The sequence below is a fragment of the Aythya fuligula genome, chromosome Z (assembly GCF_009819795.1).
Source record: "Aythya fuligula isolate bAytFul2 chromosome Z, bAytFul2.pri, whole genome shotgun sequence".
Classification (NCBI taxonomy): Eukaryota; Metazoa; Chordata; class Aves; order Anseriformes; family Anatidae; genus Aythya; species Aythya fuligula.
In genome coordinates this window covers 11960183-11976045 of record NC_045593.1, presented here as the reverse complement: position 1 = coordinate 11976045, position 15863 = coordinate 11960183, and the positions used below count along the sequence as shown (strand labels likewise).

The window sequence follows — 15863 nt, the reverse complement described above, 5'->3', positions numbered from 1 at the left end:
AGTTTCCAACTGTTTTTAACTCGAGGCATTTCTAGAGCAATGTATGCCTTCTCTCTGCAGTAATTCAGCCTCCCTGTGCAACTGTGAAATGTCTTTCATACACATCTTCCTTTGCAAGAAGTTTCACATTCTTAATTCCTACTGTGTAAAGAACCACACAGTTTATTTATTTTGAATGTGGCTCTTACCAGCCTCTTTTGGTGGCCACTAGCTCTTTTAATAGAAGAGCTGACAGTGAATAGTGAGTTCCTATTCACCCTTCCCAGGATTTTGTAGATCTGGTCTCTGATGCAGGCTGTGGTCCCAGCATGGGGTTTAGCTGGTATTTACTTTTCCATGACATATGTGTTATCCCTAACCCAGACAGGTAGTCACACATAAAATCATTTAGGTTGGAAAAGACCTCTAAGATCATCAAGTCCAACCCTTAACCTAGCACCGTCAAGTCTACCACTAAAGCATGTTCCTAAGCACTACATGTACGTGTATGGTGAATACTTCCAGGGATGGTGACTCAACTGCTTCCCTGGGCAGCCTTTTCCAATGCTTCACAACCTTCACCAATGCTTTCAGTGAAGAAAATTTTCATAATATTGAACGTAACCATCCCCTGCTGCGACTTGAGGCCATTTCGTCTTGTCTCATCACTTGTTGCTTGGGAGAAGAGACCAACCCCACCCTGCTACAGCCTCCTTTGAGGAGGAGCTGTGGAGAGTGATGAAGTCTCCCTGAGTCTCCTTTTCTCCACACTAAATAACCCCAGCTCCCTCAGCTGCTTCTCATAATACTTACTCTCTAGGCCCTTCAACTTCAGACATCTCTGTCTGAAAAGCAAGTAGGCACTTCAAGCACACAAAATACTGTGGTTTGGTGGTTGTAAAGAAAATCTGAATGTTAGAGAAAGGTGTCCTGTACAGCACTATTTAGCACAACTGAGAGTTCAAGTGAAACTGCCAAAAGACAGGTGTTTGTAGAGAGGTGCTAAATACTATGCGCGAGCTGAGGACAGTGTCATTAAAAATGGCACTACTGGGAACCTTTGGTTGGAGTTGTAGCCACAGGACTGGAACTGCTAGATGATATCATGCTTCCCAACAGCAAACCAGTTTCTTTGTGGAAACATCCCATCTGAAACAAGGATGCTGTCTTGCACAACCCTCCTATGATCTGCTGAATCCTCTGGATGGAAAACATGCTACCATGTGCCTATCTACTAGGTCACTAGCTGAAAATTAGGTAATGTATCAAATGGTAGCTACAGGCAAAGAATAACATTAATGTTTGTAACTTGCATGAACCAGGTCTTATCTCATCAATCCATTTCAGGAAGTTAATTTTAAACTGTTTAATGACAGGCTTCTGCAAAGTCCGAGTCTTAATATTTTTCTTGTGTTGTTTCTTCCCCATGCTTCCTACTAAAAATCTGGGGCAATGCGAATATTTTAAATGTAGCAATACATGTGTACCACGTGTTGACTAAGAACAAAATAAATACAGTTGAATAGTTGAGAGTGCAAACATGCTAAGGCTGCTCATGTGAAACTCCTCAACAGGAGTGACTGTGGCGTGAATGTATGTTTTCCATACTGCACTATGGAATGAGGTTTCCAGTTATATGTTTCTTGGATAGGCAGGGATTTTGCTCCATAGGTGTTCATGATAAAAATCAACAGATACTAAATGAAGAAAAAGAGAGCAATTTTAACTACTTGTGCTCTGAGTAGAAGTTTTACCCTGCCTGTACAGAAAATTGCCCGAAGCAATTTTAAGCTGTCTAGCCCCTTGAACAGAGGAACCATAAATAGGATATTTTCAAAGTACTTGGGATCTCCTGCAATATCCAAATTTATCTGCTTCTTTACAATTTTATTGTATTGTCCTGCTTCTAAAGTGTTTAGCAAACTTCAACAGCATAATAAGAATGTAAAGTTTTGTTTCTATTATAATACTTAGACCAAAAAACAGTGCCTTGTTGATACGTGCTCTGCCTGGTGCTGTACAAGTATGTGTAGTTAAAGAAGACAGTCTTTCCTTAAAGAAATAGTGAGAGGGCAGGAATATTGAGCCCCATAGGATGAAAACTTAGGGTTCCAAAAACTTAGGTTCCAAAATCCTAACAGGATCCTCATTCAGCATATATCATCTAGCCATAGACAGACAGGGCTGTTGGGCTCTGCCTTAATTATTACAGACCTTGAAAACTCAGCATGATAGGAAAAAAGAGAAGTCTGATTCCAGGCAGCCAAATGCCCCCTGAGAAAATCAGATTTTGTCCCTACCTCTGTCCCAAAATTGTTGTTATAACAGGCAAGTCACATATTTTTCAAAAATTATTCTTATGTGTATGCTCTTCATTTTCTGAGTGCATGATTGGGTGCTACTAGCTGGATTGTAGAAGAGCTGAGCACTCACAGCTGCAGTGGAAAATCTACTGAAGTTATGTTTTCACCATACAGACTGCTCTCTAGTTTGAGAGCCTCAGGAAAATTTGTACTCAGTTTGACCTCAGTGCCAGGGAAGCTCATGGAGCAGATCCTCCTGAGAGTCATCACGCAACACTTGCAGGGGAAGCAGGCGATCAGGCCCAGTCAGCATGGCTTTATGAAAGGCAGGTCATGCCTGATGAACCTGATCTCCTTCTATGACAGAGTGACGCGCTGGGTGGATGAGGGAAAGGCTGTGGATGTGGTCTACCTTGACTTCAGCAAGGCTTTTGACACCGTCTCCCACAGCATTCTCCTCAAGAAACTGGCTGCTCTTGGCTTGGACTGGCGCACGCTTCGTTGGGTTAGAAACTGGCTGGATAGCCGGGCCCAAAGAGTCGTGGTGAATGGAGCCAAGTCCAGTTGGAGGCCAGTCACTAGTGGCGTCCCCCAGGGCTCGGTGCTGGGGCCGGTCCTCTTTAATATCTTCATCGATGATCTGGACGAGGGCATCGAGTGCACCCTCAGTAAGTTCGCAGATGACACCAAGTTAGGTGCGTGTGTCAATCTGCTTGAGGGTAGGAAAGCTCTGCAGGAGGATCTGGATAGGCTGCACCGATGGGCTGAGGTCAACTGCATGAAGTTCAACAAGGCCAAGTGCCGGGTCCTGCACCTGGGGCGCAATAACCCCAAGCAGAGCTACAGGCTGGGAGAGGAATGGTTGGAGAGCTGCCAGGCAGAGAAGGACCTGGGAGTGATGGTGGATAGTCGGCTGAATATGAGCCAGCAGTGTGCTCAGGTGGCCAAGAAGGCCAACGGCATCCTGGCTTGTATCAGGAACAGTGTGACCAGCAGGGCTAGGGAGGTGATCGTCCCCCTGTACTCAGCTCTGGTGAGGCCGCACCTCGAGTACTGTGTTCAGTTTTGGGCCCCTCGCTACAAGAAGGACATGGAGGTGCTTGAGCGGGTGCAGAGAAGGGCGACGAAGCTGGTGAGGGGCCTGGAGAACAAGTCCTACAAGGAGCGGCTGAGGGAGCTGGGCTTGTTCAGCCTGGAGAAGAGGAGGCTCAGGGGCGACCTTATCGCTCTCTATAGGTACCTCAAGGGAGGCTGTAGCGAGGTGGGGGTTGGCCTGTTCTCCCACGTGCCTGGTGACAGGACGAGGGGGAATGGGCTTAAGTTGAGCCAGGGGAGTTTTAGGTTAGATGTTAGGAAGAACTTCTTCACTGAAAGGGTTGTGAGGCACTGGAACAGGCTGCCCAGGGAAGTGGTGGAGTCACCATCCCTGGAAGTCTTCAAAAGACGCTTAGATGTAGAGCTTAGGGATATGGTTTAGTGGAGGGCTGTTAGTGTTAGGTTGGAGGTTGGACTCGATGACCTTGAGGTCTCTTCCAACCTAGAAAATTCTGTGAAATTCTGTGAAATTTGTTTGTGAACACAATCTTTCCGTGCCATACCTGCCTGTGGAGATAAGACAGTCCCGTCACTTTGTAGGGACAAGGTGATACATTAATATTGAAGAGCTACTCATTTGCTCTCATCAGGCTTCAGTTTCTACCAACTTTTCCCACCACAATCAGCACAGCTACCTACTAGTTTTCTTCTTCATATCCTTTTCTTTGCCAGGCATCTCTGTGCATGTGATTGAGGAAAAAAAAGAAAAAAAAGGCTTTCTACAACCTGCCAAAAGCTAAGTCTGTCTGGTTGTGCTGTCCACTCTCTAGCTTACAGCTGGGAGGTCTGACAGCTTGGTCATCTCAATTTAGAAGTTGGGTGTGTGGATCTCAGATGGCTGTGTCAATTCTGGCTGTGTTCAGAAGCCACCTCCAGTTTCGGTCATGGCTCTGCAGTGTGGAGACAACAGAAGCTCCTAGATGACTGGTGTTTTGTCACTCACGTGGCTGCTCCCTTATGTGTAATCCAGGACCTGCTTTGGAGCACCCTGCAATAGAACAGACAAGTAGATGGCAAATGTTCTTCACTCCTTGCTTTGCCTGTCTTCCTCTTCTGCAATTCAGAAGTCTTCAGTGGGGACCACAAGAGTCAGACTCTATTTCCATGTTAAGTTTCTCATGACTGAGTGTTTAAGACCGATGCATATACACTAGAATGTAAATAAGAAAAATGCACCATTAGAACTTCAGTTACTGATGAGAATAAGCTTTTAATAAAAGCAAGTTCTTTTTTGAATTGTGTATGGTGAACAAGGTGTTAGTCAGTTAACTAATTGACTCATTAGTACCATCTGCTACCTACAGTGCATGAGGAGGGGTTCAGTGGAAAAGTTCCATGACCAAAAGTAGTCCATGAAGGTGCAATAGGATACAATCTTAATTCTGGGATTTCCTAACTTCAGAGAATTTATTTTCTTCAGTGACTTTTTAAAAAATGTTTTGTGTGTGCTAGCTTTTTAATAATTTACCATTGCTGCTGGTGAAGATAGGTTCTGTAGGAAACTGATAATTTAGCGCTAAGAGTTCAGTACTTAAACCTGCAAACTGCTGAACCCTCACTCAGAGCCACATGAAAATAGTGAGGGAGGGGGTGTCAGCTTAGCATGTTTGTAACTGGAAATACGTGATCTGGTTCCATTAAAATTAATATGGCAATTCACATACTTCAGATTGCATTTGTGCCAAAGCGTCAGCTGTTTACAAGATACTAGAGATGATAAAGAGAATTGGAGAGGAGATGCAAGAGATGAAAACAACCCTGAAATGACTTGATTAAGGTTATGATAATATCTTTTTCTCTTATTTTTTTGCCACATACGTCTGAGGTGCACTTTGTCTTTCTTTTTAACTAGTTGTTAGCTTTACTTTGTTATTCATAGAAACCTGATAGAGCAAGAAACACTCCAAAGAAAGGCAGAAGGAGAGAATTAATTTGTTCGTTTTATTACAGCAGTGTCCAGTGGCCTCATGCAGGGCTGTGGCTGTGGGTTACCATTCCACCACATGCCCCAAAGGGCTTACGGTGTAATTTAAAAGGAAATGCAATATGTATTCATAAGTAAAGAGAAGGAAGGTGTAGGTACCCCAGAGGAGACCAGATGGTTGCACAAATGAGCTGTATGTGTAGCTTGATTGCTCTGTCTTTTTTTTTTTCTTTTTTCTTTTGGAATGCTTATGAGTAGATATCAGTGCCTATCGGTGCCTTCCACATCAGTGACAGCTCATTAGCAATTGAATAATAAATTAATCGGTAAACAGAGGATGAAAGTTGAAAGGGGAGAGGGATTATCAGCAAACTGAAGAAGCCAGAAATGCAGTAAGATGGGAAAGAAAGCAAGAAGATTGTGACAGATCCAGATGAATGCTAAAAACTGCAATAAAACCTGCCATAGAACTTTGATGTGTTTATCGAAATGGGTTTATTTTGCTTCAAGTTCATTGTCCTAAAAAGGAGGGGAGGAAAAAAAGACAGTAATTTTGGGTATAAGCCCAAAACTTTTTTTTGCCCTTTTTGTCTAGAAAAGCATATTTCTTTATTCATATTTCTTTATTCATATTTCTATATGAATTCATATTTCTATAAAAGCAAAATACATGTCCCTGGTGGGGGCTTTGTGTGTAAGGCTTTGGCATGACTTACTTCAAAACTCAGGAGCAACTTACAATGTCTAGGAACATTTTTAGCCTGGAGTTCACAGCTGAGCTAAGCTGCCTATATAGCATCTTGGAATAGATGCTATATTCTTGCCGAGGGTACTCTAAGCTGCACTGGAACACTGATCTGAGATGAAATATTTAATTTTCATTTGGTAAAGCATTGCACAGTATGCTGTGGAAGACCATCTGTAATCAGGAGAGACACAAAAGGGGCTTGTTCTTGCTTTATGAAGGAACAAAGTACAGAAAAGGTCGCTGTAGTACTGACCACCCAGCTAGGCCCAGAGATACAGCACTGCTGGGCACTGATCCTGCAGGGGTGCAAGCAGCATAGCTCTGACTGCAAGCAGTGTGGCTTCTGGTCTTCTGATGTCAATAAGCCTTGCTGCTTGCCCTTGTGCAGGGAGTACAGTGCCAATGCCAGTTTGAACGCTCCTGCAGCACTGGCTCCATAGACACGTGTGGTGGTCTATTCCCCCTAGCTGTTGTAATTACACACACTCTGATGATTCTGATTTGTTAACTCTTTCTGTATTATTAAGGTAACAATAAGCAGATAATACAATAGAGTAAAAGGATAAGTATACTTCCTAGCAGTTACTCAGTCTAGATGTGAAGGGGTATCTTTAATGCGCTGGTTATGGATTATATTCTGTAATGCTTTGTATCCCCCATTTTTCAGATGGTGGGCAGGAGAATGGCAGAAATGTTCGACAACATGTGGCCCAACGGGACAGAAGAAACGAACTGTACTTTGCATCCAGACAGTAGGATCTGATGAGCAGGCATTGGCTGTCACAGAATGCCAGCACCTACTTAAACCAAAGACCCATCTGTCATGCAACAGGGATGTCTTGTGCCCATCTGACTGGACAGTGAGCAACTGGACTGAGGTAAATTCATGTCACCTGTAGCATTAAATATTTGTTTTCTGTTTTTTACTTTTTCAAAATGACCCATCATAATCAAGGGAAGACTGATGATCTGTTGTTTTTTTTTTCCTTATTTTTTAACGAGTCTTCACAAGAGAAAAAAAGCTGCACTGTTTGCTGGCTGATGACCTCAACAAGTGTAGAGTGTGAGATGTTTCTATGGTTTTGGAATGCTGAGCTATTGGTGCCACAGAGCAGTGCATGTTTGCATGCACAGAATTCTATGCAATACAAATTACTGCTGTGAAACAGATAGGGAAGGCTCTGTGTCGTGTCTACAGGAATACAAAAAAACTTCTTCAGAGTTTTTACATTTATATAATTTTTACATTTATATCTCTGTCATTTTTTTTGCAACAGCATGCAAGCATTTTACTTCTAGTATTAGTTTGAAGCTCAGATTAACACTAGAATATCTGTGCACCCTTCAAGTGTTAATTAAATATTGTGCAGTTATTTCATTGACAGCTGATGAACTGCAGAATGTGAGGTGGTCAAGTTAATAACTGCAAAATAGATAATTTGTCTAAATATACTAGAACACATTCTGCAATATATGCTAGTATTAATTGGGAGCACTTGTTTTTTATGCTCTGTCCTACATTTTAATCTGTGGAAGGACCTCACACTCCTTAGCTTTCTTTAGATTATGTTGCTGGTATCTGCAGGTGCTTCCCAACTTCACATTTCATTGAAACCCCAACATGCTGAGCAGTCTACTTCTACATGAAACCAAAAAACACACCAAGATACATCTTTTGGGGGAAAGAAATAGGTTTTGAGTCATGTGAAATTTTAAAATTGTTTTGTTCTGATATAGTAAGATTTGCTTATGTTTAACCTCACAAGTAGGCAGTTTTGTGTATCTACTGAGATAAGAACATGTAACTGATAATCATGAAAACAAATGCACAACAAATATTTCCATTTCAGATGTCAATAAAATTGAAATTTAACAGGTTTTTCAAAACTTCCCAAACTTTTGTTTTTAAAAACTCTTCTGTTTTCTTTCTCCTATTTCTATTTTTTTTATCAAACTCACTAATGAGTTTGATAGCAGATTCAGGATAATGAGCTAGCTAGTAGAATTTTATGATGGTTTTATTCACCTGCAAAAAGTGGGAGTTGCGGGGAGGAGGAGTATGGGCTCAATTTTTTCTCCTGAACAAATGACAATATTTTCAGGATGTCTGTAATTGGAGAAAGTTTTGTTTTGTTTTTGCTGGTAAATTTGAGAGAGAGATTTTATACAGGCAAAACTTCCTTTTACCCTGAACTTACTTTGCTGTTTAATTTGTGTTAATTAGGCAGATAATGAGGATGAAGTGTTACAGCCATTCTGAAATCTCTTTTTAGTACTTGGCTGTAATCTAACGCAGAGGTTTTCAAAACTAGTTCTTGGAGAAAGACAGATATTGTCCCAGAAAGCTAATGAGGTTAGATGTTCTTTTTAATTTACCAGAATGCTGATCTTAATTGTCCAGGTGGCAAAGTAAGTGTGTTGTATTTCTCTGGAAGCAGCAACATAATGCCCGCAGTTACTGTCTTCCTCAGTAGGCAAAATCCTACTGCCAGTCACAACAACTTCAGAGGTTAAATTGTAGCTGATGTAAACTTGCATAGCTCTGAGTACACTAAATATGCTACACTGCTGGAAGCGCAAGGAGGACAGACAGAATGTCTAACGAATGTGCCTGCTCTGAGGTTACTCTGCTTTCTTCCCTGCACCTGTTGCTGCAGAGCTGATGTTACTGTACTGGTGTTGGCAATGCAGGAAGCACCAATAACACAAGGTCACAGGTCTTTCTACTGCTCTGTGACGTTGACTAGCTCTAAGAAGGTTAGATAACCCAGGGATTTTAAAGTGCTGGCAGTAGGAGTGTTTGTAAGTGTGCTGAGTACCTGGTTTAAACCAGACACATAGGTTAATTGTAGTAGTCCATAATTTAGGAGAGACGTGAATAGCCCTGTCAGAATAAGTCTGCCTGCACTCAGTCTGAATGAAAGATCCATTTCATAAACTCAGCAAGGCTCTAGGTGTTGCACAAGTAATCACAGCAGGTTTGTGGCATTGTGAGCCAGATAGATGCTTTTGATGGCAGCTTTTTCAGTCTGTTTTTCTTACTTTTGGTGGTAAGGGTGTTGGCTAAACAACTTTTGTGATTGTTTCACAGTAGAAATCAAATTCTGGCATATTTTTCTAGAATTCCATATTTTGTCTTTATCAAGTAGTTGTTTATCACTCAACTTGTCACTCAAGGTGACATTTACTCTTCTAAAAATTTGGCAAAGGCTCCATGATAACAGGAAATCACTAACATGAAGGTCTTGTTCCTCAGGGGAAAAAACAAAACAAAACAAAACAAAACTGTTATTGATTATTTGCAATGATTCTTCTTTATTGAAGAGAGCGGCCAGTTGTTGCTTAACTGACTTGTACAATAGAATGAAGAGAGGTATTGTATTAATTCTGTTTCTTCTGCAGTGCACAGTTACTTGTGGTGGAGGGATAAGGACTCGGAATGTTACTTGTGCCAAAAATAACCATGAGCCGTGTGATAGTTCCAAGAGACCAAACTCTAAGGCTCTGTGTGGTCTTCAGCAATGTCCTTCTGCTGGAAGATTTCTGATACCCCCACTGGCACCCAGAAGAGGAAAGATCATAATCAGAAAAACAACAACTAATCCCAAACGGAGTCATCCTAACAGGATACCCATACCTCTACCAAGCCCAAGGTTCCATACAACAACAAAAACTCCCAATCCTGAAAGCGTAACTACCTGTTTGCCTACATCCTCTAGTTTGGGTAATGTCTCTGAAAAAGAAGGAACAACCAGCAAAACATTAAAAAATAATTTTGTTGGATCAACTGGTGTTTACAACTATCCTGTTGTTTCTACCGAAAATAGTTCACACCAAAATACTACTTCGTGGCCTTTTCATAATAGCTCAAGTACCGAAATTATAAAGCATGCTGAAAATGTTTCTAAAAGTGAGCCAGTTTCTACTATAGCAGGTGAGGTGCAAAAAAGTGAGTACACTCCTGTCTCCTCTTTTACCAGTAGTCCAGAAATAAGTTCCAGCTATGATTACTTAACCGAAGAATCTGATGACATTGACGGGTCAGTAGGAGGCAGTGGGAAACCGATTGATCATCTTTACAGCACAGAACACGATCCTGAAATTACAACCAGGAGCACAACGATAGATACCAGCTCTCACATCCTTCAGAATGAGAGTGTGACTTCTCACCTCCCTCCATCACCTCTTCCCCAAGAACCTTCTGCACTCCTTCCTGTTAGCAGAACAGCACAAGGGTTGGCATTTCCAACACCAGCAAACTCTATTAGTCTGCAAGTTGATGTGCCTAGCATGGAAATAACTACCCAAGAAGCACCTGTTACAGTAATGCCCACAGTGTTTGGTAATGTACTGAGAGACAAGACTGACAACAGAACAGAAATAAAGCTCCCTGCCAACATAACGTCCAGTACACAATCATCACCTCTTGAGCATGCTACCAGGAACCAAAGTGCATCTGATGGGGTTTTGACGAATGTCACAGAAAGTAACCACCTAATAACATCCAACGGTTTGCCTGGTGATGCCTACTGGATAGTAGGGAACTGGAGTGAGGTAAGTTATTTTTAACTCGTAAGTAGTGGAGAGCTTGTCAGCTCTCTGAACCACTGTTGAGGAAATAAATCTTGCTTTGTCACAATTATCTGACATGAGTAGCATAGATTCAAATGAAATATTAGTATAAAAAATGGGTAACAGAACTTGGAACATCTAGCATTAGGCTGCTTAAACAGAATGTGTCCGTTTATGGATTCTGCAAAACTATGCATAGCTCTTCCAGGGACATGACATTCAGGGTTGACTGTAACCAGAGATACCTCGAGAGCTTTGTTTTAAAGCATAGCAAAAAGATAAGCTATTAGATGAATCCTGGAGACACCAAATGAGTGTGCTTGTATTTCCAAATAAGTACATAATTCAAGTTAGCTGTAGATATGCTATTTAGTTCTAACCTTTGCTTATATATCATTTCTCTCTAATTATGTGTGTTTCCTAAGTTAGTACATGACCAGGGTCATGTAGGTAAGCTGGCTTTATTACTATATAAAGCAAATCAATATCATGGTTGCTGAAACATATTTTTAGTTGGCTATTAACAGATTTTTGTGGTGCGTTTCTATCTCATACCACCATCAGTGTTTGTATCCACCATTAAGCAAAAACCTCCCAACTCAGAGCAACATTCTGCCTGGTAAAACCAGTCTGAATCTACAAATTCAAGATAAGAATGTTAGTCCAAAGTTAAACTGGTATATCTGGGCCATTAATTTGTCCAGCACATGTCCACAGAGAGACATTGTAATATGGAGTTCTGCACCATTCTTAGACGTTTAGGTGATCATATGTTGGAACTGGGTTGAAGCAGTAGTAAACATGAAGCATTTTGTCTGGTTAGCATAAAAATTAAAATAGTCAGGCCAGTGGCTTTGGTTATTACAGTATCTTTGGATACAATAGCTGATAATTGCAGCATTAAGCTATGTCCTGTTATTTGAAGGTAGAAATGAGCAGATTTAGTCTGCATCAATGGCTGTGCCAGAAAGAAGTTGGATCAAAACAGGTGTTAATATCCCGTAATACTACTAATGAAAGCTCTGGTTTCCTATTTGAGTAAATGAAACAAGTACAGCTCACAGGGAGTTTGGACACTCTTTTGAGTTGTTAAGCATTTGGAAGATGTTTTACAGCATCATCTTCAGACTTGTCTCAGTTTCTTAGCTTTTCAGAAAGAAGTTTTCAACTTTGTAAGCATAACTCTTACCTTGCAAGTATATCACATGCTAAATCGAGCAGGTAGAGAACTGTGCTTCCCAGACTTGGCTATCTCTGATCATTGCTGAATGGTTATAAAGCTTGAGTAACTTCTATTTTCTGTGCAGGAGCAATATAAATTACAGAGTTTGCTATAGCCTTTCAGAAGTGCTTACCATCTTTTGTATTGCGCTATTGACTTTCCTTTACCAATACACATAACCATGCTTTTTGACAGTCAGGTTTCTGTACTGTTATCTTATTGTGTTCTGAGATAGTACTTATTCAGGAGGTCAGGGCCGGTGAAGGGGCAAACATACCCATTTTTATTGATGTTCTTGAAATCATAATTCCTGAAGTGAGAGACTTTGGTATCTGAACAAGTTACTTAATTTTTTTGATGGCCTTTCTTTAACAGCCAAGCTAAACCGTACAGCTGAGAGTCCATAACTGGAAGCCTTGTTGCACTGAGTATAGAAAAAATAGAACGGTTTGGGTTGGAAGCAACCTTAAAGACCACCTAATTCCAACCCCCTGCCATGGGCAGGGAACCTTCCACTACACCAGGTTGTTCAAAACACCATTCAACCTGGGCTTGAATCCTTCTGGGAACAGGGCATCCACAGCTTCTCTGGGCAGCTTGTTCCAGAAGCATGCGGATCTGTTAGAGCATGCGGGTCCAAATGAGGGCCATGAGGATGGTCAGAGGGCTGGAGCACCTGTCTTATGAAGAAAGGCTGAAGGAGCTGGGGATGTGCAGCCTGGAGAAGATAAGGCTCCAAGGTGATGTCATTGCAGCTTTTCAATACTTAAAGGGGGCTTATAAAAACTATGGAGAGCAACTTTTTGCTTTATCATATAATGATAGGACAAGGTAGAATGCTTTTAAACTAAAAGAGAGATGATTTAGATGAGATGTCAGGAGGAAATTCTTTACTCAGAGGGTGGTGAGGCATTGACATGGGCTGCACAGAGAAGCTGTGGATGCCCCATCCCTGGACGTATTCAAGACCAGGTTGGATGAGGCCCTGGGCAACCTGATCTAATGGGTGGTATCCCTGCCCAATGCAGGGGAATGGGAACTAGATGGTCTTTAAGGCCCCTTCCAACCCAAGCCATTCTACAATTCTATGATCACACCCTTAGGACCACTCATCACTGGTCATCAAGCCATCGACAGTGGTGCTCATTATGGACCTAGCTGACAGATGGCAAATAAAATGGAATAATAGCTATAGTTGTATAGTTTTGTGTGTGTATGTATATATATATGCAAACGTAAACACACATACACATCTACATATATTACTGTTGGGATGAAATTTGGCTTGTTTTGTAACCATTCCATTTTGATTCATTTGATTTGTGGACCATTGTAAACCTGGATCCCTTAATACAATATTATTATTTTCAACATATGTTCTTGGTTTTGTTTGTTGTGTATATATATAGATATATATATGTGTACACAAAGCTTTATATATATATAAAAGGTTTTTCCTAAATGCAGTTTTTTTACATCTTTTAAATTTCAGTTTACTGTTTCCTTGAGATTTTTCTACTTGGCAAGATGTTTTTGAATTCAGGTTGTGTTTTCCAGTGTTCCTGCCAACTCTCCCAACTTAGTGTCATCTGCAAAATTTTTAAGTGCATGCTCTCCTTCATCATTCAATTATTTAATGAAAATACTGAAGAAAGCTTGGCTCTGGACAGAGACCTGCAGGGCCGCATTTGAAACATCTTTTCATTGTGATGTTGAATCACTGAGGACCACTTTATTTTATTTTTTTGATTAGATGTGCATTGTAATGATTTCACTTGGGTCATATTTCTATCATTTGCTAAGAGAACAATCGTGCCAACGTGCATCATGTTGACTGGCTCTCTTTTTTTCATTAAACCAGGTACCCTATTTGTTCATGAAAGGTCCATGTTGTCTGCTTTATTATTGTTGTTACTGTATGCCATTTTGGTCTTGATTGTTTAATATTTTGCTTTTGTATCTTCCTGTGAAGCTAGGCTGTGTGTTCCTAGTCCATAGATCTGTCGTCTTGTTTTCCCAAAGGTAATTTGAAAGGTGTTCTACTCTAATCCTCTGGGGCCTCCTTAATCTTCCATAATTTTTTAAAAATTATTCTCAACAATTCAAAGGTTATTTATGAACACCTGAATCGCTATTGTGGTATGGTCAATAAATGCAGCTTTGCAGAACTGATAAAAACAAATTGAAGATACTTAACACATCTCAATTTACTATTTTTAATGTTTTAGTTATCTTTTGCTATTTTGATTCAAGCTGCTGCTTCTAGTTAAAATTAACTTTATGTGAAGCCTGGCCCACTTAATTTCTGCCTTCTGGCCATGGTCCTGAGCAACTGGCTCTAGATGGTCCAGCTTGAGCAGGTGGATTGGACAAGATGACCTGCCGCATCCTGTCCTATCCTGTTATTTTGTGAATGTCAGCTATTATGTTTCTCTTGAGATGAAGGACTTATATTTCCCCATACACACACCTTGATTCTAACACTGACAGAATGTTTTCTTATTGTTCCTTACTTAGAAATCATTTTTAGTCTACAGTTTCCTGACTTTGTGTATTTTTGTCTTGTTTACCTGTTCTTAGCAAAAATTGCTTCCTGTTTTTTGATGACTTATCTTTAAGGCCTTGATATTTCAATACCACCATATTCTATGTAGATGAATCTCTTGCTATCCTGTCTTTCTACTGTTACTGTAATGCACTTGATAAATTTCAGAATAACTGCCAGTATTCTGATGCTTCTTTGCTCCTTAGGATATGTCTGTACTTGTAAATTTAGAAGTTGCTCTCTTCATTATTCAGTGGCTTAATCCAGGACTATTTATGCTGTTTCTCATGCCAGCTATAATATGCTTGGCATGTGTTGGATTTGACTCTATGCATATAGTTTACTGTCCCTCACATTTTAAGGCAGAAAAATGTAAAAGGGGGGTCTCCAGTCAATTTTTACCTCTTTACAGGGGCTTCTTGCTGAAAAGCAGGCACTCTTGGGAGCTAGACTGGCACAATCCATGGCCTCTTAGCTCTGATACTAAAGCCGTCCTGCAGTTTTGGAAACACTTATCCACTCTCTGGATTCATGCTTTTAAAAATCGTTTTACTGTGGAGTTTTCCCAGGAGTCTCTCACAATTTATTTCAGGTTTTCAGCATCATGTACTCAATTTGCTAAATATCTCATTAGCAGTGTTAGGGATAGAGAGGGAATGCTGACAAAGATTGGATGCAATGACATTTTGCCTTAGATTCCCCAAAGATCAGAGAGGGAAATGTTGGAACAGCTGGTACAGATTTAGAATGTCTCAATAAGCAGAAGTTTTCCAGAGCATAAATCAGAATGTTTGCATGCTGTAAGGCAGAATTGGTATTTTCCTAACAAAGCAACAGAAAGCCCTCCTTTGTAATTTTAAGTACATGTAAGACAAGTAAATTTAAGTCTTCTTTTGAACATCTGTACAGACTTCTCAGATAACCTAGGCTATCTAAAATCTCTAGATATTTTTGTTCAGGCACCTGAATTGTTACCAGAATGATTTACTAATCTCAGGTTTTCCCCTTGGGCTTTCTTCTCCCCTTGGCCAGTGCTCTACCACCTGTGGAATGGGAGCTTTCTGGAGACACGTGGAGTGCAGCAGTAAAAATGCATCTCACTGTCAACACACAAAACAGCCTGATTCTGTCAGAAAATGTTATCTCCGCCCATGTGCTAGCTGGAAAACAGGAAATTGGAGCAAGGTAACTTCATTTGGAGAGCTGCGTTTGAACAGTAAGCTTGCTAACTTCAAAGACTAGGGATTTCTAACTATTCATTTTTAAAATAAGCATTTACTTAATGAATGCATACATGATTCCCAGTTGACCATCCAGTGCTAATTTCCTGACTAAGTTATTTATGGTAATGCACCTGCTGTGAATTTTATTCTTCCTGTGGGGGGGTCATGCTCATTAAATCTTGAACCTAGAGCTAATGCACAGCTCATGGTCCATGTTTTATGGAGATCCTAGGGCAAAGCTCTACATATTTG

General features: G+C 40.7%; 1 protein-coding gene across 1 annotated transcript in view; it reads left to right on the top strand.

Annotated features, from left to right (window-relative positions):
* Positions 1–15863, top strand: part of ADAMTS12 (ADAM metallopeptidase with thrombospondin type 1 motif 12) — a 184366-nt gene that overhangs the window by 150312 nt on the left and 18191 nt on the right. Inside the window, exons 18-20 of the mRNA XM_032205680.1 lie at positions 6717–6927; positions 9452–10603; positions 15421–15573. Of these exons, the coding sequence (XP_032061571.1) occupies positions 6717–6927; positions 9452–10603; positions 15421–15573 (1516 nt within the window). The remainder of the gene's footprint in view (positions 1–6716; positions 6928–9451; positions 10604–15420; positions 15574–15863) is intronic.